General features: G+C 44.3%; 3 protein-coding genes across 3 annotated transcripts; 2 read left to right on the top strand and 1 right to left on the bottom strand.

Annotated features, from left to right (window-relative positions):
• Nucleotides 1–776: 776 nt before the first annotated feature.
• Nucleotides 777–4,131, top strand: LOC123445243 (exocyst complex component EXO70B1-like). The gene is made up of 2 exons (XM_045122206.1): nucleotides 777–2,944; nucleotides 3,761–4,131. Exon 1 carries the CDS (start codon nucleotides 929–931, stop codon nucleotides 2,921–2,923), a length of 1,995 nt encoding a protein of 664 aa, XP_044978141.1. The 5' UTR covers nucleotides 777–928; the 3' UTR covers nucleotides 2,924–2,944; nucleotides 3,761–4,131.
• Nucleotides 4,132–4,767: 636 nt separating this feature from the next.
• On the bottom strand, nucleotides 4,768–6,747 carry LOC123445244 (SNF1-related protein kinase regulatory subunit gamma-1-like). The gene is made up of 2 exons (XM_045122207.1): nucleotides 5,414–6,747; nucleotides 4,768–5,312 (listed from the first exon to the last, which is right to left on the bottom strand). The coding sequence occupies exons 1-2, from the start codon at nucleotides 6,460–6,462 to the stop codon at nucleotides 5,033–5,035; spliced, it is 1,329 nt and encodes a 442-aa protein (XP_044978142.1). The 5' UTR covers nucleotides 6,463–6,747; the 3' UTR covers nucleotides 4,768–5,032.
• A 215-nt stretch (nucleotides 6,748–6,962) lies between these two features.
• LOC123445245 (probable mitochondrial import receptor subunit TOM20) lies at nucleotides 6,963–11,780 on the top strand. The gene is made up of 6 exons (XM_045122208.1): nucleotides 6,963–7,201; nucleotides 7,322–7,400; nucleotides 9,411–9,580; nucleotides 9,766–9,813; nucleotides 10,211–10,291; nucleotides 11,272–11,780. The coding sequence occupies exons 1-6, from the start codon at nucleotides 7,100–7,102 to the stop codon at nucleotides 11,428–11,430; spliced, it is 639 nt and encodes a 212-aa protein (XP_044978143.1). The 5' UTR covers nucleotides 6,963–7,099; the 3' UTR covers nucleotides 11,431–11,780.
• Nucleotides 11,781–26,488: the final 14,708 nt, after the last annotated feature.

The raw sequence follows: 26,488 nt of genomic DNA on the forward strand, positions 1-26,488 counted from the left end.
CGCTAACCGGAGCCACGAAGGCCCCACAAGCTATCAAGACGCGTCAAAGGAGGGGGGGGGGGCTGTTGGTTTGTGGCCAGTAGGTGTCTTCCCTTCGATGGTTATTCTCTCTGGTATTTCTCATATTGTCATGAAAAAATCGTCAAATAGTTTCGGGCGAGCGTCAATCTGAATTAGTTCTAATCAAATCATATAAAATACATCAAAATTATATAAAAGTATTATAAACATTGATAAATATGACATGAATATTTCAGAAATTATCGATACATCGAAGATATATCAACCTTTCGCGTGGGGATCGATTAAATGTCGCGTGAGCACGAGACCCCAAGACATTCCAAATGTAGGTTTTGTTTGTAGTTTTAACATATGTAAAATAACCTCTACCACCATAACCTAAACGGGTTCAAATGTACACATCTTTCATGTTCTTGCTCAGCCGAGAGAAGATCAAAAGCGAATTGAGCGTAGCCTGGATGATTAGGTTTCTTGTGATGAATCATGCTTAATTGGAATGAATAAATGTGCTCACAGGTACAAGATGTGCGTACGTATGTCCATAGCAACGTGGTGTGTGAACGTCCGCCTCTTGTGTTTCGAGAAAAATACCAGAAAATGTATTCTGGGACGATACCAAAGTTGAGGTGCATGGGATGGACGGCACAAAGTTGAGGAACATGGAATGGAACGAATCCGATCCCGGTCCGATCCGTACGACAAAGCCAGTGATCAAAGCAGGAACGAATATCATTAGTCCAACCTTTTTTTAGCCCAGACAGACATCTAAACCACCCGACGACTTGATCAAACCCAGAGACCCCAAGGCCAGCGACCCGCCTCTCCCCTTCCCCTCCCCTCCCCTCCCCCTTCCACACCGCCCTCCTCCGATCCAAAATCATCAAGCGGCGCGGGCGCGGGGGGCAGGATGGCGGCGGCGCCGCCCGACGGGCAGGAGAAGGTGATCGCGGCGGCGCAGCAGATCGTCAAGTCGCTCGCCAACTCCAAGAACGCCGCGGACGACATGATCCGCATCCTCTCCGGCTTCGACAACCGCTTCTCCCTCATGTCCGACCTCTTCCCGGCCGCCGGCGCCCCCGACGCCGCGGCCGGCTCCGAGCTCCCCGAGGGGGACGAGGAGGAGGTGGAGTACGGGCGGGAGCGGGGCCCCGGCTACGGCGGCGACGACGACGACCTGGAGGACGAGAGGGACGCGGCGGTGGAGGACGCGCTGCGGCTCATCGAGCAGTGGGACTCCCCCGCGGCCGGGGACCGGCTGGTGTTCGAGTCGCCCGAGGACGCCGAGGAGTACCTCGCCGCGGCCGCCTGCCTCATGGGCGAGGCCGGCCCGCGCGTCGAGGCCGCGCTGCAGGTCGCCATGGCGCGCCTCGAGGAGGAGTTCCGCCAGCTGCTCATCCGCGGGACCGCGTCGCTCGCCGCCGACGACCTGCACGCGTCCCTCCTCCGCCGCCTCTCGCTCACGGTGCCCACCTTCCACTCCGCCTCCTCCGTCGACCTGGAGTGCCCCTCCTTCGCCAGCCAGCCCGACGAGGGGGACGAGGCCGCTTCCGCCGCGGGCAGGTGGAGCTCCGTCTCCGACGGCGAGATCTCGCCCTACCTCATTTCCCCCGACACCGTCAGCACCCTCAAGGACATCGCGGACGTCATGCTGCGCGCCGGCTATGGGCCGGAGCTCTGTCAGGTTTACAGCGAGGTGCGCCGGGACACGCTCATGGAGTGCCTCGCCGTGCTTGGGGTCGACAAGATGAGCCTGGAGGAGGTGCAGCGTGTGGAGTGGGGCGTCCTAGATGGCAAGATGAAGAAGTGGATCCAGGCTCTCAGGGTCGTCGTCCAGGGCCTTCTCGCCGAGGAGCGCCGCATTTGTGGCCAGATCCTCGCGGCCGACGCAGATGCTGAGGAGGAGTGCTTCACTGAGGCAGCCAAGGGGTGTGTCTTGCAGCTGCTCAACTTCGGTGATGCCATTGCCATTGGGAAGAGATCGTCCGAGAAGCTGTTCCGCATTCTTGGAATGTATGAGGCACTAGCTGAGTTACTGCCAGAGCTCGAGGCCTTGTTCTCAGGTGACGCAAGGGATTTCATCAAGGAAGAGGGAGAGGGGATACTCGTGAGGCTAGGTGATGCGGTGCGTGGCACGGTTGCTGAGTTTGCCAATGCGATACGGGGGGAGACTTCCCGCAGATCACTTCCAGGCGGCGAGATCCACCCGCTTACGCGTTATGTCATGAATTATGTGCGACTGCTTGCAGATTACAGCCGCTGGCTGAATCATCTTCTTGATGGTTGCGAGACTGAGCTGGAAAATGGGGGTGACAATGCGGATATGACTCCACTCGGACACTGTCTGCTGATACTGATCACACATCTATTGGACAAGATTGAGGATAAAGCGAAGCTGTATGATGATGAGGCACTGCAGAACATATTTCTGATGAACAATCTGTGGTATGTTGTCCAGAAGATCAAAGATTCAGAGCTTAAGACTTTGCTTGGGGATAACTGGATCCGTAAGCGCCGCGGTCAGATAAGGAGGTACTCTACAGGGTACCTCCGATCCTCGTGGACCAGGGTATTAGCTTGCCTGAGGGATGATGGGTTGCCACATGCAACAGGTTCATCGAGTGCACTCAAGGCTGCACTGAAGGAAAGGTTCAAGAGCTTCAACTTGGCTTACGAGGAGTTATACAGGACACAGACAGCATGGAGGGTTGTGGATCCTCAGTTAAGAGAGGAGTTGAAGATTTCCATCTCAGAGAAGGTCCTTCCAGCATACCGTTCGTTTGTTGGAAGGTTCCGAGGGCAGCTGGAGGGGGGAAGGAATTTTGCAAAGTATATAAAATACAACCCTGAAGATGTGGAGAACCAGGTCTCAGATTTCTTTGAAGGGAAAAAATTGAATGCTTGATCAATCTGTCTATCTTTGAAGGTGAGTGCTAAGTGCTAAATCCCAGATTGTGCTTTCATAGATAGTTCTAATCGGTTAATAGAAGTCTGTGCAATCAGAATTTTCCTTTTGCTACTAGTTTAATAGAAGGCTTTGTTGTTGTTTTACGAGTTTGATAATCAGTTAGATTTGGGATGATATATGCCAACTCTCAGGTTGCACTTTCATTGATAGGTCATATCAATTAATAGAAGGCTGTGAAGTCAAGATTTTCCTTTTACTAGTTTGGTTGTTAGATTTGCAAGATCTTAATGATACTTTGCACTGCACTTGAGTATTTGGGATGATATGTGCTAAAAATTATTCAATAATACAACTATTAAGATATTACAGAGATTGCACGCCTATGTTACCTTGCCAATTGTAAAAACACATCACGAATATAACATTGTTCTGTTGACTTTTGTATAGCCTACCCCAACTTGTTTGGGACTGAAAGGCTTGGTTGTTGTTGTTGTTGTCTGTTGACTTTTGTAGTTTATCGAGCAATGTCCATGATAAAATTTTCAGTAACTTATAGTGTTTGTCTAATAGAGTAACAAAAATCGATTTCTCATCTGATCATGGTTTGTTATGCTTCTTAGTGTAACTTTTAGTTTTAGGACTGTACTCTTTCCTACATTTCTTAATAGTCGAAAAATAAGGGAATACAGCTATTAACTACTGCATATTTGAAACAGTAATGTGGATTCCATGTAAGCAACATATATCCTCTGGTTTTCAAATCGCATATTGTTCCTTGTTAAACGACTTAAGCATGATAAACAAAATTAATGACCTGATCATTTATCTGTTCAGGAATGTTCATATCAATGGTTGTGGTTATAAATCCCTGGCAAAATTCATTCGGGCAATGTGCTTGAAACTTGCCCTACCATCATGCTTGTGAGGTTCGAAGATGGAGAAATCAATTTTGACTGGTGGATCAGAAATATTGTGAATGCAAGGCACCCTGGGTCGAATACTCTGCGTTTCATGTTTGACTCTTTTTAAGGGGAGTATTGACATTAGCCACATGGGATTCAGGGCACTGCGGTGAGCTGTGTAACTGTTACTATTACAGTTTACCCTTCTTTTGTTGATTATTGACTATTGTTGGATGGTCGGTGGTTGACATCTTATGTACAATTTATACAGCAGTTATGATGTTCACTTTTCCCTTGGTGCAATTTTTGTTATCAGCTGTTCGGTTGGTTGCTGACAGAGAGTATAGTAACTTCTTGATGATTCAAAAAATAAAATAAAATACAGTAGCTTGTAGGATAACTAAAAAGGCTACTAATTATGGCATTGAATCCATTTCTGTGAATTCTTCAACCTCTGATTGGTGTAGTAGTTTCACTATGCTTTCTGCTGTTCTTAATCTTGTCAGTTTGTAGAGTGGGTTTTCGATTTATACAGTTTGCTTCCATCTATTATCATTGTGCTGTACTGCAAATTGATGATTGTTTTTGCCTTGTCTTATATTTTGCCTGGTTTGATGTCCGAGGTCTTTTATTTGTGCATCCAGTTGTTTTGTGCATTGTCTTGTACTGCCTTCCCTGGCAGCTCATAGCCTGGGAGATGGCATTCACAATTTCATATCTTGTGTCATGTGCAATTGCATGTGATTAGGGACAGGTTTAGAGTCACATTGTACAGACTTTTACATCCTTGTCTACTCTGTGCCGATGGCTGATACTCCTGCTGTGTGGATTTACATCACTGTATTAAGGAACGAGTGCGTGTGCAGTTTCAGACATGAGCAGATTCCACGCAAGCAAATGCGCGATTTGTTCAGTCTGCCTCGCATAACAGCAACTGTGTTTCAAGTCCCAAATTCCAGTTGTTGAACTGACTCTATCAGCTTACAAGATGAAGATAACCACATTGTTCCTCATTATGATGAGCTAGCTAGCTATGCAGAACTGACAACGAAAACAAATGAAGCTAAGCTCGAGTTTTTAACGAAGCACTAGGGAGAGTTAAAATGGAAGAGGAGGAAAAAGAAAACGCCGAGAATTACTAGTTACTGCACACAAAAGAACCCTGATCTCGCCTAGTACTGTAGGAAACAAACAGAAGGATAATTCAGACCCTGCTGTTCTGCGGCATGGGGATGACGCCGTTGAAGAAGTCCCCGAAGTATCCCGGCGGCTCGTAGACGAGCTTGGCGATGATGTCCCTGAGCGTGATGAGGCCGTCCAGGTTGCCGTCCTCGTTCACCACGTAGATCCTCTGCCTCTTCTCCGCGTCCAGCTTCAGGATGATCTCCTTCATGTTGTCCTCCCTCGTGCACGTGATGATGCTCATCTGCTTCTCCCCCGAGCTCTGCCGCGCGCTCGCGATGAACTCCCTCGCCGTCAGCGTCCTGCATCCATCCATCCATGCATGCGTCCACCGTTTGTTTGTTCCCGATTACATGTCTGGTCCACAACAAGTTACACAGCGAGTGAAATCTGTGTGTATCACCTGTAGTCTTTGTTGGACTCCGAGTCCGAGGCCGTGAGGAGGTGCTTGACGTCCTTGATCATGATGCTGCCGACGGGCTTGCCGGCGCCGTCCACCACGGGGATGCCGCCCACGCCGCGTCTCCTCATCTGCCGGAAGGCCTTGAGCGCCGGCTCGTCCTCGCGGACCTTCACCAGCCGGCTCGTCTTCATGATGGGGAGGCCCAGCTCGGCCAGCGTCTTGGTGCCCCAGTCCTCGAACCAGCTCAGCCCCACGCACTCGGACAGCATGTGCACCACCGCCGCCTGCGTCACGATGTTGCTGATGGTGCCCTCGCCGATGTCCACCACGGGGAGGCTCTTCATCCGGTACTTGGACAGCAGCAGCAGCATGGTGAGGAACGTGTCCGAGCTCTGCAGCGCCAGGAACGGCGCCCACCGGAACGACCCGGAGATGTCCTTCACCTTGGTCTTCATGAACAGCTCCGACGACGGCAGCGACCCGAACGCCTCCGCCACCGCGCCCTCCGCCTCCGACGCCGCGGCCGGCTTCAGCTCCCTCGCGCCGCCGCTTCCCGCGTCGAGGGTCACCGTGCCGAGCTTGGCGGCCAGCTCGTCGGCGCCGAGCGCCGCGGCCGAGGCCGAGGCCTCCGACTGGTGCAGCAGCCAGACGGCGATCCCGGCGAACTCCACGATGCCGATGTAGCGGTCGATCCAGCTGGCGTCCTCGGGCGCCTCCACGTTGCGCACGGGCGCCCCGTTGATGCGGTTCCGGGAGAGGATGTCGACGGCCTCGGCCAGCGTGGCGTCGGAGGGGATGTCCACCAGCTGCGACCCGAAGGTCTGCGGGAAGGACGACACCGGGATGGCGTCGAAGCAGCTGTTGAGCTTGTCGCCACGGCTCAGCTGCGGCTGGTCAAGGCTGTCCCAGATGTCCTCCACCCGCATCCCGATCTCCGCCTCCGGGCTCCACCGCGCGCTCAGCGGCGTCTCCGGCACCGCCACCGCCGCATCCTCCTCCTCCTCCTCCCGCCGCTCCGGCTTCGTCCGGATCTCCCGCCTCGCCTGCATGGCTAGCTATGCTCCCCCCTCCCCTCTCTCCCTTGTCTGTCGGAAGCCTCTGCTCTACTCTCGTCTTCTTGGCTCCCTCGTGCACGACCACGACTGACCTTGCGTTGCGTTGCTTGGTCGCTGCTTCGGCCCGACAATGGTGCCGCGGGCGAGCTGCCCGAAGGTTTCGCGCCAGAACGACAGGGGGCGCTGACAAGTGGTCCGCCGCCCGGCACTGCAGCTGAGCTCTGAGACATGCACCAAAATTCCAGCAAAAGAAAACAACGGAGCTCCTCTGGACGAAAACGGGCCCAAATTTCTAGTGCACCTTGGAACGGGCCCGGCACGAACTGCCGAGATGGGCCGGGCCGCGTGGTACGCTTTTCTATCTCCTTCCGCAAGTCATGCCGGGGACCCACTGCGGACGCGCTGTTCCGCTGGCAGGTGGGGACGAAGTTCAAAGGGCCCACCTGGCAGCGTCCTAGAAAAGCGGCTCGATCCCCTCCGCCCCTCCCCTATACAACACCAACAACTAGTTCCCCACCTCCGTCGACACCTCCCCCAAATCGAAGCGAGGCCTAAAACCCTAGAGAAGCCCCCGGCACCGCCCCGCCTCGCCGCCGCACCGGATCTCGCCGCCGTCGCCGTAGCCGTCGCCATGGACATGGCAGCGATGAACGACCCGGAGAGGCTCTTCTTCTTCGACCTCGCCTGCAAGACCGCCAAGGCCACCTACGACGAGAACCCGCTCGACGCCGACGTAACGCCTCCTCCTGCCCCCTCCTCCTGCTCCGCTCCGTCGGTTTGTTCCGAGGGGAACGCGACTGCGGCCCCGTCTGATTTGATCTGATCTGATGCTTTTTTTTTTGTGCGTCCGCAGAACCTGACGCGATGGGGCGGCGCTCTGCTGGAGCTGTCGCAGATGCATAACGGCCCGGAGAGCCTCAAGTGCCTCGAAGGTACGCCGCGAGATTCGTGTGTATTCTTCGGTGAATTTGGATTGCTTCCGTGTGGAGATTCGGTGGCTACGATTGCTTCCCTCTAGAGAAGTTCGAACTTGGAGCAGATCCTACATAACAGTCGGGCCTTGGCCTTTAGTCTGGTTTGCTAGCATTGTTATAAATGTTATTGTGTTTAACGTAGTTGCGCTTTTATGCGCACTAGTTTTTATTTATGTCATGATAAGTTAATCTGATTTGTTAGAAAATAGGAGATCATTATGGATGGTAGTGTGCTGAACACTGCAGTATTGGGTTGGTACAGTATTCTCAACCACAGAAAAACATTAATACAGTTTGTAGTGCTAGTGAACAACTGAACATATATGGATTAGGCGTTTGGGGTGTGTTAACAGCTTGTTTTACCTGTAGTTGCATTTGTTTTATGATGGTATTTATGCTGCCAAGCACATTGACCTTCCAAAATTATTTGGCACAGATTGATTGTAAAACTTCAGTTTGGTTGTTTTCATGTACTGTTTGCTTGCTTTATTTTGTTATATATCATAGCGCCATGTTCTGAGTTCATTCTGAAAGTAGGATTTCGGGCATGCCTGTTTAGTTGGAGCGATAATAGGCACTGATATTTTGGAGTTCACATATAATCACGCAGCTTGTGCGCGAGTGAGCGTTTTATGGTCACCAGTTTTTATTTAAGTTAGTATACTTGAGAAATAGGTTACTCTCATTTGTGAGAAAATAGGAGATCATTATGGATGGTGTGCTGAACACTGCTGTATTGGGTTTGTTGGTACGATGTTACCAACCACAGAACAGACATTGAGACTGTTAGTAGTTCTAGTGAACATATGTGCATTAGGTGTCTGGAGTGTCTTCACAGCTTGTTTAACCTTCTTTAAGATGAGTGCTTGTAGCATCCTTGATTGTGTGTGATTTTGTTCCCAGCATGTACGGAACCTTCAGTTGCATTGTTGTGTGATTGAATGGAATGTGTGGTGTTCTTTGTAACATATATATGGAGCCTGTAGTTGCATTCGTTATGTGCGTTGATCAGATTGATGGTGATGGTGGTGTTTGTATATTTAGAATAACAGGCAGATTTATGGGATCTCGTCCAAGTTATTTTATCGTTAGAAACAGCTTTACTGTTGTACTGTTTTCTTTTTGGAGTTGTCTTTCCTGTGTTAGTAAAAAATAAGTGTGCTTAGGCCTGCACTGAAATGTGCCTGGTGCTAGGCGATAGCAGAACGCCTAGCTCTTAATCATGCTAAGCATGTGATTAGGTGAGGTAGGGTCTAGGCAGTGGCAAAATCCACTAGTAGCGCCTAGCGTTTTTTCCTTGGTGTTCAACGAAGCAACACTTTGATCTATGAACACTTTCTGAGGTGGTTTGCTGGAGACATATGCATTAGATTCATTTCAAGAATTCACCACATGTCAGATATTAGAGCAGTTACTGGATTCAAATTTACCTATGCATTAGATTCATTTCAAGAATACACCACATGGCAGATATTAGAGCAGTTACTGTATTCAAATTTATACTGCATTGCAACACCAGGCTCGGCCTATGCTGCCAAACACAATGACCTTCCAAAATAATTCGGCAGAGATTAATTATATAACTTCAGTTTGATTGTTTTCATGTACTATTTGCGTGCATTATTTTGTTATCAACAGCGCCGTGTTCTAGATTCATCCTGAAAGTAGGATTACATGCATGCTTGTTTAGTTGGAGGGATAATAGATACTAATATTTTGGAGTTCGCATACTATCATATAGCTTGTGCGTGATTGAGTGTTTTGTGTTCATTAACTAAACTAACTGTGCTCCTTCTATGTACTCCCTCCGTCCCAAAATAAGTGACTCAAAAATGACTCAACTTTGCACTAACTTAGTGCAAAGTTGAGTCATTTTTGAGTCACTTATTTTGGGACGGAGGGAGTATTAAGTTTATGATTGGGGTCAAAAGTGGGGTATTTTGGCTGATCTGGTTTTATTTCTTATAGATGCGGAGTCTAAGCTGGATGAAGCACTGAGAATTGATCCCAACAAGGCTGATGCACTCTGGTGCTTGGGGAATGCCCTGACCTCTCGTGGATTCTTCACTTCGGAAACTGTCCAGGCTAATGAATGCTTTGAAAAAGCAACTGGTTGTTTCCAGAGGGCTGTTGATGTGGTATGTTTAGTCTGCTTGAGTACTTTGCGTGTTCCATGCTAGAGACTGATCCATGGGCCTGAGATCATATGTTTTAAGTGCAATATGCACTCAGCTCCACACACAAGCCTCTGGAACGGTTTCTTCTAATAAGTTTCAATAAGCATATTCAGCTGGAGATTGATATATGTCCATGTTTCTTGTAGGAACCAGCAAATGAGTTGTACAGGAAGTCATTGGATTTGTCATCAAAGGTTTGTTCTATTATTATGTTTGGCTATATCTTTGCTCAGTCTTTATGATACCATTATACCATGTCATTCAACTATTCGAGTTGTTTTGATGCAAGTTTTTTAATCATCTCTAGATTCCTTTTTTTATTTGATGCTGCCTAACATAGTAACATAATTTAATAGCTGACAGCACCCCATGCCTATGATAGAGAACTTCTAATAGGTCTCACTCAGATTGGCTCACTAGCAACACAAGAGCTTCTAAGCTAAATGGGAATTTGAATCCCCTAACCACCCTGTATCTGTAGTATCTTTGTATCTAAATTAACTCTGAACTTTTTATTGGTAGCATATTTGAGTATGCCTGCATGTCATTTTGTATTGCCTTTCTGTAACATTTGCGTGCAATCATCCTCAGGCACCTGAACTGCATTTGGAGATCCATAGGCAAATCGCATCTCAAGCCTCACAAGGAGCACCCTCGTCCTCAAATGCAAGGGTATTTTGTGTAGCATTGCTTTGTTTATCTCTTTATTGCTTATTAATTAAATTTTCTGCCCTTGAGATATGTAAGAGTCCCTTTGTCTTTTACTATACATATTTTTGGTTCTGTTCATCTCATTTCCTGCCAAAGCACCCAGAAATTTGCATTTGAATTGCTCATACATGTGGATCTTTAGACATCCTTCTCTTATTGTTCTAGTCAATCCAATGTGTAGTCTTAACAAGAGTGAACATAAATTGTTTCAGTAAACCGGCAGTGGATGACTCAATATATTAGTTATTTTAAGTTAACCCTTCGCACATGGTCTTATACCCATCCTATTGCTGTCAATTGTTTTAGTAAAGAGGCAGTGTAAAAATAAATGTGGATCCTTAGACATCCTTCTCTCGTTGTTCTAGTCAATCCAATGTGTAGTGTTAACAAGAGTGAAAATAAATTGTTTGATGATTCAATATGTCAGTTATTTTAACCCTTTGCACATGGTCTTATACCCATCCTATTGCTGTCAATTGTTTTAGTAAAGAGGCAGTGTAAAATTAAATGTGGATCCTTAAACATCCTTCTCTCTCATTGTTCTGGTCAATTCAACGTGTAGTGTTAACAAGAGTGAAAATAAATTGTTTCAGTAAACTGGCAGTGGATGACTCGATATATCAGTTATTTTAACCGTTCGCACATGTATACCCATCCTATTGCTGTCAATTGTTTTAGTTAAGAGGCAGTGTGAAAATAAATTGTTTCAGTAAACAGACAGCACTGAATATTTTGATGTGACATCTGTATTTTCCCCTTGCAAGCCCTGTTTTTTTTTTCCATTGATGTGCTACATGCATATGCTGCCGGACATATGAGCTCCTCTGAGTATTTTCTTGCCCTTAGCTCTGGCCTTGATTTTCGATGTTATGTCCACATGCCACATATACTCTACTCCGTTCCTTGCTGTACCTAATGTGAGAATATATTGTGGTTTGCAGCAATCAAGGAAAAAGAAGAAGAACAATGACTTCTGGTATGATGTGGCTGGATGGGGGATTCTTGTCGTTGGCATCGGTATTTGGGTAATAGCGGCCAACAGTCAACCCAAGGTTGAACTTCCGGCACAAGCACCTCACATGTCACAGCCTTCCATGTGATTCAAGATGATGCTTGGAAGAAAGGAAACCTGCAAATGGCATGCCTATTGTTAGGACTTAGCAAAGTTATGGAGAGGAAATGGTGTTTCCATGTTGCGGTTTTTGTCAATTTTTTCGACATGCGGCGACCTTGATGCGGTTTATCTTGTCAAAGGACATAAGGCGCTTGATATGCTTCCTTACGTGCTTCTCTTACTATTAGCGAGAACCATTGCTGTGTTTTTTGTATGGTCTTTTTCACATGTCTACATAATATTGGGTACTGGATCTGCTCTTGAGCGGCATATACTTGCTTTCCGTGAGCATTCTTTTTGTTTGCCAATAATTGTAAACGACGTTTGACGTGCTAATCTCATACTCTTGGGGTTCTGTTTGCCTATTTTTTGCGGGCATTTTCCAACAATGAAACTGCGTGCCATCATGTTATCTGTTTGTTTCGAAGTTGGTTGGAACCCGACGGGACAGGCAGGCGCCCCTGTTGGCACACATGCAGGCTTGCCACACAACTAACACGGATCCATCTAACCCCCAACTAAATTATGGGCAACGTAGACGTGAGCGCAACCAGATTTCTGCCAGCGACGAGTTTTATTTTCCTCTAGCCGGGTCGACGGGTCCATCTAACGTGTAGCGACGGGTCGGCCTTGCGCCATCATACGCCTGTAGTCGCCGCACTGTTGGTGTCCGGGTCTCCGGCCGGGGGGCTCGCACATGCCGTCGACGGAAGGGACCGTGTGTGTGCTCCGGAGAGACGGGCTTCAATTGATTGCTGCATGTTACTACTAGCATCTAATGATCGACATGTACCTGTACCCTGTTCCTGGCAAATCAAGAAAAGAAAAGCCCCTCTCGTCTCGTCCCTACCGGTCCGGCCGTCCATCATGGCTTCTGCTGTGGAGATCATGGTTCCTTTTTCTCGAGCCCGCCCAATCACGAGGGTTGACAGCGGCGATAGTAACTGCAGGTACCTGTCTCCTCTCCCACGACGGGATGCACAACCGCAAACTGACTCAGCCCCGAAATAAAGATGAAAGCTAAAAGAGAGGAGAGGCATGGAACTTTTCAAGCTTCTCGTCCGAGTCATGCCGGTTGACTCGCACAACGACACATTTGCATCATTGTCTAGATGCAGAGGCCAGAGTTTCCCCTTCTCGAAAAAAATATGAAATGAAAAAAAAATCAATGTCTCGATCTTCAAAGACTCGATATCTAGTGACGTCGGCACGAGTGTACACTTGTCTTTCTTGGAGGCCTTGCTTGAGAAGGTTGGGACTCAATGGTAGGTGTTATTGATCTCATCTTTGTAAGTTCATGCTCGCGATTTGTTTGAGATCTCGTGTAATAAATTTGTGGAAATTTATGTCCTAGGATGCGGGTTTTAATCTTTCTTAAAAGAGCTTGTGTATAGATCCAAGCCGTTCAAGCCATGCTAGATCGAACGACCAAAGAGGATCGATTGCATGTGTTGGCGTAAGGCAGTTAACTAAGCTAGACAGATGCTAGGGCTAGTAGGACCTAACTCAGGGCATGATCCATTCACAAGATGTTTCATTCGATAACGGGCATCCATATGATAGGATGTGCTCCCGTAAGATCCAACATGGTGATGCACGTAGGACGGTCGACAAAAATGGCTTGAAAGGGGATAGGTGCAGCAATAGCTGAAGGTTCTGCCAGCTCCGAGTTCTTCTAAATGTGCAGAGCTGGCCTAGTGGCATCATGCATCAGTAGTCAACACACTGCTGGCGCAATAGGGTGCGATGCGTGCGGCTCTCGGGTCAGGTGGATCAAATTCGCACATGCCGTGTGGTGGCTCCAGAAAGATGAGATCGGATGCGGGCTTGAATAAATTGTTGCATCATACACAAGCTTCTAATTATCTCGGCGTGCCACGTTCCTGGCAAATCAAGAAAAGACCTCCCGTCACCACCGTTCGTCCGTCCATCATGGTCACTCCTTTGAAGATCATGATTCCTTTTTCTAAAGCCCACCCAATCATGAGCGTTAACAATGGTGGTAGCAACTGCAGGTACCTTGCCTTTTTCTCCTAGGAAGAGATGCACAACCGCAACCTCACTCGATGCAAACAAAGATAAAAGCTAAATGAGCGGAGGGAAATGGAGTTTTCTGATCTTCTCATTGCAGTCATGTTGTGCACTTGTGTCATCCTCTTGGAGAAGACATTGTATTTGATTGTGTGTCGTTGGTCTAGCTTTGAGTAGTCAGTATGACCGGGCATAGTGAAATGAAGTGGTTGTGTGTATCACTTGATGCATAGGTCAGTTTTCCCCCCTTTTCACTAAAATATGAAATGAAAACCACTGTCTTGATCTTCAGAGGATGGATACCTAGCAACGTCGGCACAATCTCATAGTTTTTCCTTGAAGGTGTTGGTTTATAAGATTGGGACTTAGTAGTAGGTGTAATCAACCTAACATTCATAAATGATTTTGTCATTGCAGACTACCGTGTACTTTGATTATAAGTGTATGTCATGGATTTGCTAGAGATCTCGTGTTATAAATACATGGATGCGGGTTTAAACCTTTCTTGAAAATCTTGTGCCTTGATCCAAGCCGTCCAAACTGCTCTAGATCGAACAACCAAAGAGGATTAATTTCATATGTAGGGTAAGGCAGTTAACTAAACTAGGAAGATGGTAGCAGGCCTATCCTAGTGTTAGAGCATATTTCTCCATGTGTGGTTTTGGTAATTGATGGCAATCCCTATGGACTAATGGTTGTCTTAAGTTATATTTGAAGGATTTATCCATAGGCACTTCTTGAAGTCCATTTGTTGGTTTCAAGGTGTTTATATGGTGACCAAGGTGATATTCAAGGTTTTATACAAAGAATGGTCATGGAGAAGATAAGATACAAGGTCGATCAAGCTAAGTCAAAGAGTGAATCAAGTTGATCAGCACACAAAGCGTACAAGATGTACCGAGATGGATCAAGTGATTACGTGGTATGGTAAGCATTGTCCATTATGCTTTATGTACTAACACATGGTCTACGTGAGAGTTCTTTGCGGGGTTAGGTATGTTTCCATGGGCTTGCGTCAAGAGGAAGATCTCATACAATCCAAGGAGGATAACTTCAACTGGTGACCATCATCAAGATTGCGGTGTGGAAGTTCAAGTGTAGCAACACAAAGAGATCATGTTTGAAGCTTGCCGTCCATTGTGGTGAAAATAGACTTGTGAATATGTGCTCAAGAGTGGCTCACCCATAGCGCAATACAGGGGGCAATCTACTAGTATTCATTGAGCTGGTGCAATCAATAAAGGTGGTCCATCTTGAGGAGGACAACATCGTCATCATTTAGCTCAAGTGTATTATGCGCAAGGCAAAGGTTTGTCCTTGATAGGTTTTCTATCTTACCGGTGTCAGTGTGTTAGTTGGGAGACCGGGTTATAGGATCGATCGCCGTACTATCAAGGGGGGGGGGTCTCAAGTGAGTAGCTTGATCGTATCATTCATTGAGAGCTCAAACCATTGCATTCTTGGCATCATCATCTTTCTTGGTTCCTGGTTGGCTTTTTTCTGTGTGAGTTTTAGGACTCATGGTCATCTTCATGACAAGCTCGAGTTCATCGAAAACAGAGTCCATATGGATCATCTATGATGTTTTCGATGTTGGAGTTTTTGCACGTTCTTCATTTGTAGAGGGTTCACATCTCTATATCGTTGGCATTTTCATATTGTCGCTGTTGGATAACATTTTCGTCCTGAATCCAACAAGCTTGAGTTTGCTCAATTCGGAGCTCATTTGTAGAAGTTATGGCACTTCTGGTGTTCGTGCTTTCATTTGTTGCCTTTGTCCTAGCGTGAAAAGACCCAAGCAATAGTACCGCTCCCAGTAGAGGTATTGCCTCTTATCCATGACAGTACCAACCTGGTTTGTGGTAGTACCGCTCTCGGGCGGGAGAGCCTTGGCCAGTGCCGCTCGCTTGTGCCGCTGCCTCGGTGTCTTGACACTTTTTGTGTCGGACTGGGCGGATTCTGGCCGGTAGTACCGCTCTCCGAGCGGTAGTACCGCTTATTACTACCACGCCACTTCCGCACATGTTCTCTCGTGCTGGATTCTTCGTGGATCTTGAGCTGATGTATGAGGCGGTAGTACCTCTCCTGGAAGCGGTAGTACCACTCCGACGCAACTACCTCCTTCTGCCTTCCCTCGTGATCTGCTACTCACAGCCGCAGTGGTAGTACCCCTCCGAGGAGCAGTACTACCTCTTATCGGTGGTAGTACCGCTTGTGTGTGGGCTGACGGGGTAACGGTTGGATTTTTACCTTCCTAATAAAGGGGTTCTTCTTCCCCATTGAACCCTATCCTTTGAGCTCGTGTTTGCCCACCATTGTTGACCTTATTTGAGCTTGCTAACTCTCAATCCCTCCAATGATGCTTGATAGTTCTTAAGGGAAAAAAGAGAGGAGATCTAGATCTATGTTTCCACTAATCAATTTCTCATCTATGTGAGGGGAACCTCTTGGATCTAGATCTTGGAGTTCTTTGTGAGCTCCTTGTTCTTCCTCTCATATTCCACCATAGCTTTTGTTGTTGTGGAGGCATTTGAGTGTGAGGGACTTGACCACTCGTGTGTCCTCGCCATTGCATTAGCTGCATCGCTTTGAGTTCTCAACAGTGATATGTGGAAGTGAAGTTTGAGAAGCTTATTACTCTTGGGTGCTTGGTACCCTAGAGCTTGTTCATCTTGGGTGCTTTGGCGTCCTAGAATCTTGGTGGTGCATCGAAGCTCAATCATTGTGGTGTAAAGCTTCGGGCAAGCAACAGAGTCTCCAATTAGGTTGTGGAGATTGCCCCGAGAATTTTTTACGGGTTTCGCTGAGTGCCCCCATGGGTTGCCAAAGTGTACGAGTTCGATAACCGCCCCCAAGGGTTGCCATTTGTACGGGTTCGATGAACGCCCTCAAGGGTCCCGTAGTGGAATCATGACTTCTTCCATTGTGCGAGGTCATGAGGATATTACGGTGACCCTAGTGGCTTCTTGGGTAGCATTGTGCCTCCACACCGCTCCAAAAGGAGATTAACATCCGCAAGGGTGTGAACTTCGGGATACATCGTCGTCTCTGCATCCCTGAGTTATCTCTTACCCGAGCCCTTTACTTATGTACTTTACTTGGTGATAGCCATATTGTTTCTTGTTATGTATCTTGTTATCACCTAGTTGTTTATCTTGCTTAGCATAAGTTGTTGGTGCACATAGGTGAGCCTAGTTGTTTTAGGTTTTGTGCTTGACTAATTAAACGCTCGTTCTATTCCGCATTTGTTCAAGCCTAAACCGTAATTATTTTAAAGCACCTATTCACCCCCTTCTAGGCGACATCCACGTCCTTTCACCTAGCTAGTGCTTAGTATGGCCTAACTCATGACCTGATCCATCCCCAAGATATTTTATATGATAGGTGTGGTTGATTAGTCCCTTCAGTGATTTGATAAAGGAACATAAAAGATTCTCACCCTTTCCCCCAAAGGAAACTCTGAGTTATCGAGCATAGGAGAGGCAGTGCACCTTGAAGACAAGGGTTTCTAACAAGCTTTTGCAAGAGTATCAAATTTCAGTTGTTATACTCCCTCCATTCCTTTATGTAAAGTGTATAATTTTCGACACGGTGATCAAGGCACATAATTATAGAGGTGTTAGGAAAAATTACCCTTGACAAATTTATTGGTTAGTGGCAAGTAAATCAGTGAGTCTAGAAAAGTAAGCGATACACGCAATCAAGAGAGATATAGTTTCATTTTTTGGATATGATTAGAGATACAAACAATCATGAAAGAAATACTTTCCTTTTTTCTGGAGGGCCAATACGGGAATTACAAGGATTTACAAGAAATGCACCTTACATTGTGGAATTTTATCAAAAAAAATACACCTTATATAAAGGAATGGAGGGAGTACTGGACTGTAATCAAGTTGCAACGTGGAACACTTATAATGAAAATAGGCATGGGTATGAGGACTTGGTTCTTACAACTATATATTTGGAAATGAGGTCATCATGATATTAATTGGTGCCCCTGAAGACACCCATCAACATGTGCTAGCAACACATCAAAGTGGGGGATGCATCCAAAGTAGTCTTGACCGAAACACGCCCTCCATCAAGAGCCAGTTGTCTAATAAAAGGCCCTATCTATCGCGTAGGGTTTCCTCGATAATCAAGATTGAATCAGACAAAAACATTGGGAATTTACTGACTATGCCTCTTGTATCCCTGGGGGATAGGATTCATGCTATTGTACTAGCCTTTCTGTCACAAGTGTTTAGAAATTGTTCCACGTTCTCTATGCCCATAGCCATTCGGTGATCATGCGTACCTGCACGAACAAAGATCACGAACAAGACAAGAGACAACTATGAAGCAATTTTATTTCACAAATACGAGACGTTAGTTCAAAGTACTTTCATCGACCCCTTCAACAAATACATAGGGTTAAACCATTGACGAACACATCAAAGAGGACAACTTGATTCATAATATGTTTCACAATAGTTGCCGATGGCGACTCGGGATTACAAGTTGTGGCTAACTTGCTGGTGAGTGTTGTGGTGATGGTGGTGGAGATGGAAATGGAAATGACGACGGCTAGGGTTGGTGGATGTTGTGGACGATGAAGACAGAAGTATGTGCATTGTTGTGATCCTCATCTAGTGTTGGCCATTTAACAACATTTGTAGCGTTGGACGACGTGGGGCCATTGGCACCTCATATGAGTGCTCATAGGAGCACGTGCGCTTGTAAGAGACGTCGACTTGGGCTGTGATGGCTTCATGCGCCTCCCGTTTTGACTCCCCTTATGTCCTATTTGCCCGCTTCATATATGTGCTTGACTTTGTCCATGTATAGTCCAATTTCCCATGGAAACAAGTAAAAGAGGGCATTTTGGAATCATGTGCATTCATTAGTCATTAGTAGCAATCTCGAAGCAAATATCCTAGGTTTTTATGAAATAAACCACTTTAAACTCATATTAGATGGCGATTTTTAAAATAACACTCATGAGTGGTCAATACATTGGATATATTCGTAAGCTTCACTAGGATGGGCCCGCACAAAGTAAACATGGAATTTGGTGTGGCTGGTCTTTTCTTTATCAAAAATAGTTTTCCCTACATTTGCAAGAGTGGTCTACTCTAATGGTTGGGCATACCTCATCACACAACTGTCCTCAATGATCGTATCATGCGATCATCCATATATCATTTGAGTATGTGGCTTCCTGCATCCTACAGTTGCCCTAAGCCAAACTCTAGAGTCCGTGCTCCGACCCGAGTCCTCTGAGTTCAGTCCATACTCCCCTTTGGTTCAACCCATTCATTTTAATTAGAAGAGGTGATGAGATCAAACTGACAGTTCTCAAATGAGTTGCTCAAAATTTGTTCGTAAATCGGGGACACAACTAGTCATGATCAGTTGTATTCACTCTGTAGAGGTTTGTGTATTTAACCTGTGATTCCTCACAACACCCTCCTTCTACTAAACTTCATTCATGAAGAAGTCACGTAGATCAAGACAAGACTTTTGGGAAGTAGTACCTGCTACTTGTGATGGTGTTGGGGTTTTCCCCGAAGAGGAAGGGTGATGTAGTAACTAGCGAAAAATATTTCCCTCAGTTAAGAACCAAGGTTTATCGAACAATTACAAAACCATGCAAACAAATGGGTGACAATACGTGCACAACACAAAAGCAAATACTTGCACCCAACGCGAGCAAAAGGGTTGTCAATCCCCTTGTACTCGTTAATTACAAGGATTAATTCTCATAGTGTAGGATAGATTATTATAAAAAAATAAAAAAATAACACAAGGCATTTATATGATAACTATAATAGGAAGATGGACCCAAGCACCATATCATTCACTAGAGGCATCTCTCATGAGCATGATAATGGTGGGTGCACAAATTGTTGTTGGACAATTGATAGAAAGGTAAATAATTACGTTGTTATTCATGACATGACCAATAGATAGGCATTATGTCCATGATAAAGTAGACAAAAACGATTCTGTGTCTACTATTATTACTCTAACAATCAACCACTATCCAACATACATCTATGGTATTAAGTATTATAACAAACAGAGTAATGCTTGGAGAAACATGACATACTATAGACAAAGTAAGACCAATTAACATGTTCACACCCTGGCACTTTATCCTTAGCAACAACAATACAAATACGGGACTCTCTACTCCCCCCGTCATAGAGTGAGGACACCACAAGATTGAAACAACTACTATGCACCACTCCCTCTGAAGATCTACTCATCTACTTGTTCAACACAAACTTATAGATCGGAAAGCATACATAGATATATGAAATAAACATAATAAATCTTAAACTGGATCACTTATTCTCAATTCATCGGATACCAACAAACAAACCGCAAATATTACATCGAATAGGTCTCCGAAGAGATCATTGTATTGAAGATCAAACAAGAGAGAGAGAGAGAGAGAGAGAGAGAGAGAGAGAGAGAGAGAGCACATGCGCTTGTAAGAGACGCCGACATGGGCTCTGGTGGCTTCATGTGCCTCCCATTTTGATTCCCCTTATCTCATATTTGCCCCCTTCATATATGTGCTTGACTTTCTCCATGTATAGCCCAATTTCCGGCGGAAACAAATAAAAGAGGGGATTTCGGAATCATGTGCGTTCATTAGTCATTACTAGTAATATCAAAGAAAATATCCATGGTTTTAATTCAATAAACCACTTTAAACTCATATTAGATGGCGAGCTTGAAAATAACACTCATGAGTTGTCAATATATTGGATATATTTGTAAGCTTCACCAGGATGGACCCGCAGAAAATAAACATGGAATTTGGTGTGGTTCGTCTTTCCTTTTTCGAGAATAGTTTTCCCTACATTTGCAAGAGTGGTCTACTCTAATGGTTGGACATACCGCAACACACAACCGTCCTGAATGATCGTATCACGCGATCATCCATATAGCATTGGAGTATGTGGGTTACTACATCCTATATTTTCTCTAAGCCAAACTCTAGAGTCCCTCATCCGACAATAGTCTTGTGAGTTTAGTCCATACTCCCCTTTGGTTCAACCCATTCATTTTAATTTGAAGGGGTGATGAGATTAAACTGACAATTCTCCGATGAGTTTCTCAAAATTCGTCCGTAAATCGGGGACACAACTAGTCATGATTAGTTGTATAAACTTTGTAGAGGTTTGTGTATTTTACCCGTAATTCCTCACCACACCTTCGTGCTACTAAACTTCACTCATGAAGCAGCCACGTAGATCAAGAGAAGACTTTTCGGAAGTAGTAGATGCTACTTGTGATGACGTTGGGGCTTTCCCCAAAGAGGAAGGGTTTGTAGTAAGTAGCGAAAATTCTCTAAGTTAAGAACCAAGGTTTATCGAACAATTAGGAAACCATGCAAACAAATGGGTGACAATACGTGCACACACAAAAGCAAATACATGCACCCAACGCGAGCAACAGGGTTATCAATCCCCTTGTACTCATTAATTACAAGGATTAATTCTGACAATATAGGATAGATTATTATAACTAAAAATATAATAAATAACACAATGTGTTTTTATGATAAATATAATAGGAAGATGGACCCAGGGCCATATCATTCACTAGAGGCATCTCTTATGAGCAAGATAACGGTGGGTGCACAAATTGTTGTTGTACAATTAATAGAAAAGTAAATAATTAGGTTGTTATTCATGACATGATCAATACATAGGCATTATGTTTGTGATAAGTAGACTGAAACAATTTTGTATCTACTATTAGTACTCTACCAATCGACCGCTATCCAGCATGCATCTATGGTATTAAGTATCATAATAAAAAGAGTAATGCTTGGAGCAAGATGACATAATGTGGACAAAGTAAGACCAATTAATATGTTCAGACCCATAGTGTTTTATCCTTAGCAGAAACAATACAAATATGCGCCTGGTTACTCCTTCCGTCATAGAGTGAGGACACTGCAAGATTGAACCATCTACTATGCACCACTTCCTCTAAAAATCTACCCATCTACTTGTCCAACGCAAACTTATAGTTCGAAAAGCATACATAGCTATATGAAATCAACAAAATAAATCTTAAATTGGATCACTTACTTTCAGTAAATAATCTGAACACAAACTTAGTGTTCATCGGATCCCAACAAACAAACCGCAAAGATTTCATCGATTAGGTCTCCGAAGAGATCATTGTACTGAAGATCAAACAAGAGAGAGAGAGAGAGAGAGATCACATGCGCTTGTAAGAGACATCAACATGGGCTCTGGTGGCTTCATGTGCCTCCCATTCTGACTCCCCTTATCTCCTATATGCCCCTTCATATATGTGCTTGACTTTCTCCATGTATAGCCCAATTTCCCGTGGAAACAAATAAAAGAGGCGATTTTGGAATCATGTGCGTTCATTAGTCATTACTAGCAATATTAAAGCAAATATCTCGGGTTTAATGAATAAACCACTTTAAACTCATGATAGATGGAGAGCTTCAATGTAACACTCATGAGTGGTCAATACATTGAATATATTTGTAAGCTTCACGAGGATGGATTCGCAGAAAGTAAAGATGGAATTTGGTGTGTCTGGTCTTTCCTTTTTTGAAAACAGTTTTCCCTACATTTGCAAGAGTGGTCTACTCAAATGGTTGGACATACCGCATCACACAACTATGCTGAATGATCATATCACGCGATCATCCATATAGTATTTGAGTATGTGGGTTTCTACATCCTACAATTGCCCTAAGACGAGCTCTAGAGTCCCTCATCCAACCCCAATCTTGTAAATTCAGTCCATACTCCCCTTTGGTTCAACCCATTCATTTTAATTATAAGAGGCGATGAGATCAAACTGACAATTCTCCGATGAGTTGCTCAAAACTTGTCCGTAAATCGGGGACACAACTAGTCATGATCAGTTGTATACACTTTGTAGAGGTTTGTGTTTTTTTCCGTGATTTCTCACCACACTCTCCTGCTACTAAACTTCACTCATGAAGCAGCCACGTAGATCAAGACAAGACTTTTGGGAAGTAGTAGCTGCTACTTGTGATGGCGTTAGGGTTTTCCTCGAAGAGGAAGGGTGATGTTGTAAGTAGCGAAAAGTATTTCCCTTGTTTAAGAACCAAGGTTTATCGAACAGTTAGGAAACCATGTAAACAAATGGTTGACAATATCTGCACACACAAAAGCAAATACTTGCACCCAACACAAGCAACACGGTTGTCGATCCCCTTGTACTCATGAATTACAAGGATTAATTGTGATAGTGTAGGATATATTATTATAAATAAAGATATAATGAATAACACAAGGCGTTTTGATGAAAATATAATAGGAAGATGAACCGAGGGGCCATATAATTCACTAGAGGTGTCTCTCATGAGCATGATAACAATGGGTGTACAAATTATTGTTGGACAATTGATAGAAAATTAAATAACTACGTTGTTATTGATGACATGATGAATACATAGGAATTATGCCCGTGATAAGTAGACCAAAACTATTCTGTATCTACTATTATTATTCTACCAATCGACCGCTATCCAACATGCATCTATGGTATTAAGTATCATAACAAAATAAGTAATGCTTGGAGCAAGATAACATAATGTAGACAAAGGAATATCAATTTATATGTTCAGATCGTGGAATTTTATCCTTAGCAGAAACAATACAAATACGGGCCTCGCTACTCTTCGTGTCATAGAATGAGGACACCGCAAGATTGAACCAACTACTATGCACCACTTCCCCTGAAGATCTACCCATCTACTTGTCCAACGCAAACTTATAGATCGCAAATCATACATAGCTATATGATATCAACATAATAAATCTCAAATTGGATGAATTAGTTTCAATAAATAATCTGAACACAAACTTCATCAGATCCCAACAAACACACTGCAAAGATTATATAAATAGGTCTCCGAAGTGATCATTGAATTGAAGATCAAACGAGAGAGAGAGAAAGAGAGAGAGAGAGATAGAGAGATAGCATGTGCGCTTGTAAGAGACGTCGGCATGGGCTCTGGTGGCTTCATGCGCTTCCCATTTTGACTCCCCTTATCTCCTATTCCCCCCCATCATATATGTGCTTGGCTTTGTCCATGTATAGCCCAATTTTCCATGGAAACAAATAAAAGAGGGTATTTTGGAATCATGTGCGTTCATTAGTCATTTGTAGCAATATCAAAGCAAATATCTTGGGTTTTAATGAAATAAAACACTTTAAACTCATGTTAGATGGCGAGCTTAAAAATAACACTCATTAGTGGTCAATACATTGGATATATTTGTAAGCTTCACTAGGATGGGTTCACGGAAAGTAAAGATGGAATTTGGTGTGGCTGGTCTTTCCTTTCTTGAAAATAGTTTTCCCTACGTTTGCACGAGTGGTCTACTCTAACGGTTGGACACATTGCATCACACAACTGTCCTCAGTGATCGTATCACGCGATCATCCATATACCATTTGAGTATGTGGGTTCCTTCGTCCTATAGTTGCCCTAAGCGACTCTAGAGTCCTTGGTCCGACCCCAGTCCTGTGAGTTCAGTCCATACTTTGTATTGTTGCTATCAAAGATAAAATGATGGGGTTTATTTGTATTGATTGTGTTTACTTTGTCTACATCAAATCATCTTGCCTAAAGTGTTACGTTGTTTGTGAAGAATTTAATACCATAGATGCGTGCAGGATAGCAGTCGATTGGTAGAGTAATAGTAGTAAATGCAGGAGGGAGTCAGTCTACTTGTTTATGGACGTGATTCCTATATACATGATCATTGCTGTGAATAACATCATAACTATGCGCATTGCTATCAATTGCCCAACAGTAGTTTGTCTACCCATCGTATGCTTTGCTTTTGATTGAAAACTATGGCCCTCGGGTCTACTTAATCAATTTTCAAAAAACCTAAAAATCTCGGTCCCTTTATTTACTTTTACTTTTATATATCTGTCTATATCAGAATTAATCCTTACAAGTAACGAGTCCAAGGGGATTGACAATCCTCTTTTTTTGACCAAGGATTGACAACCCTCTTGCGCGCATTAGATGCAAGCGTTTAGTTTTGTGTGTGTAGGTGCTAACGATGGGGGTTTGCGTTGATTCTATTATTAGTTTGATAAACCTTGGTTCTTAACTGAGGTAAATACTTACCGCTACTATATTGCTTCACCCTTCCTCTTTGGAGTAAAACCCAACGCATCTCGTAAGTAGCATTGCACAACTACGCAAGAGTGACTTCGAAGTATTTGTCCATGAGACAGAAAGTGATCGACCCTTCGTATTCCTTTTGGTAATGCCTAACATTGTGCGGGAGAGTACTAGGATACCTAAGCATCAATCGGCTATATGTCTGGGTATCATTGATACACAAAGTGTAGCAACCTAACATTAGTACACAATAAATTGAAATTGTTACCGATGCCAAGTTGGGATATCGTGGACGGACACACCCACTTGGTGGTCTTCATCTTCTTCTCGTGAAGCACTTTGTATTTCTTCTTGGCTTCATGGTTTGTGAAAATGATCCCCGATGTGAGAACTTGTTACCTTTGTGTGGCCTACATGGGTGAACTCGTGGCTTCACCACGAGCGACACGTGTAGACCTCATTGTGTTCATCTCTACAAAATATTTATTCCGTCCTATAGAATGATACAATAGTGATCCTACAACAACTACAACACCAACTCCTCAAGAAGCATTAATGAATCGAAGCCGAATTCAATATTAGCATCAGAAGTACACATACCCATGTCATGGCAATGCTAGGCACATATCAGATGGATTCATGAAAAATATTTAAGTTGTGAATTGGGGGAGAAATGTACCATATATCGATCATGCGGAAGGGTTTGAACTGAAATTGAAAGAGTAGAGAGACCACACAAAGATGTAGCAAGGTTTGGAGAGGGTTGGGAGGAAGAAGAAGAAGAGATAAGATGGAGGAGTAATACCTCCTGCCCCGATCAATTTGTGGCCTCGAGGGCACCATACGAGTGCTTGCGACCATATGGGATGCCATCTTGTGTTCTAGTGATTGATTTAAGCCTATGAGTATCTCATATGAGGGCTCATAAGAGTGTGTGCTCTAATATGGAACATTGTCTTTTTTATCTATTTCCTCAATGGTATGGTGGCATATTTCATATGAGCACCCATACAAGCGCTTGCTCTCATACAAAACACCATATTGGGCTTTGAAAGTCTTCATTGTTTTCGTTAGAGGGCCATACAAATGTGAATACGAGATGTGAGATTGTGCGACATGTCGTCTTGGTCTTTTTTGACTATGTATGTTTTTGTTGGCTCCCCGTGGCTCCATACGACTATACGACATGTCGTCTTTTCTTCCGTTTGATCTGAAACTCCGTTTTCTTTAGAATTCCCGCGGGGTTAGTTCCAACACAACACATAGACATATTTCTAGTCTTTCAGATGTCAATACGATACATAGCATTTTTCACATAATATTGACTTCATTAGCACATCTTTTTCTCAAATTTTCCTCCACGACATAAAACTTCAACACTCTCTTTATTGAAAAAAAGTAAAACTTATTATTCTTCCTTATTTGCATGGGTTGCCTCCCACAAAGCGCTTGTTTTCATTCGGTTAGCTTGACCGTAGAGAATATCGCTTGGGTATGAATATGCCAAGCCCATAGCTTCGGGCATTGACGACAATGCCTTCTTCGGTGTACATCTTCATTTTATTTTTCCTAAGGAAATGTCTCACAAAAGGACTCTTCGCAGGAGTGTCCGATGACACACAAGTATAGTGTATCGATCGTAGTCCTTTTGGTAAGTAAGAGTGTCGAATCCAATGAGGAGCAGAAGGAAATGATAAGCAGTTTTCAACAAGGTATTTTGTGCAAGTGTTATGAGTAAAAGTGATACATAGTTTTATAGCAAGATAATTCATAACAAGTGATAATTAATAATAGTTGCAAGTGTGCAGCAAGGTAGCCCGATCCTTTTTATATCAAAGGACACGCCGAAAAG

The sequence above is a fragment of the Hordeum vulgare genome, chromosome 3H (genome assembly GCF_904849725.1).
Source record: "Hordeum vulgare subsp. vulgare chromosome 3H, MorexV3_pseudomolecules_assembly, whole genome shotgun sequence".
Taxonomy (NCBI): domain Eukaryota; kingdom Viridiplantae; phylum Streptophyta; class Magnoliopsida; order Poales; family Poaceae; genus Hordeum; species Hordeum vulgare.

Excerpts from the sequence above, each read along its gene's own strand:
- LOC123445243 (XM_045122206.1), top strand. The coding sequence starts at position 929 with ATGGCGGCGGCGCCGCCCGACGGGCAGGAGAAGGTGATCGCGGCGGCG.
- LOC123445244 (XM_045122207.1), bottom strand. The coding sequence starts at position 6,462 with ATGCAGGCGAGGCGGGAGATCCGGACGAAGCCGGAGCGGCGGGAGGAG. Across the intron at positions 5,313-5,413 it reads GAGTCCAACAAAGACTACAG|GACGCTGACGGCGAGGGAGT; the intron begins GTGATACACACA and ends GGATGGATGCAG.
- LOC123445245 (XM_045122208.1), top strand. The coding sequence starts at position 7,100 with ATGGACATGGCAGCGATGAACGACCCGGAGAGGCTCTTCTTCTTCGAC. Across the intron at positions 7,401-9,410 it reads GAGCCTCAAGTGCCTCGAAG|ATGCGGAGTCTAAGCTGGAT; the intron begins GTACGCCGCGAG and ends TATTTCTTATAG. Across the intron at positions 9,814-10,210 it reads CATTGGATTTGTCATCAAAG|GCACCTGAACTGCATTTGGA; the intron begins GTTTGTTCTATT and ends AATCATCCTCAG.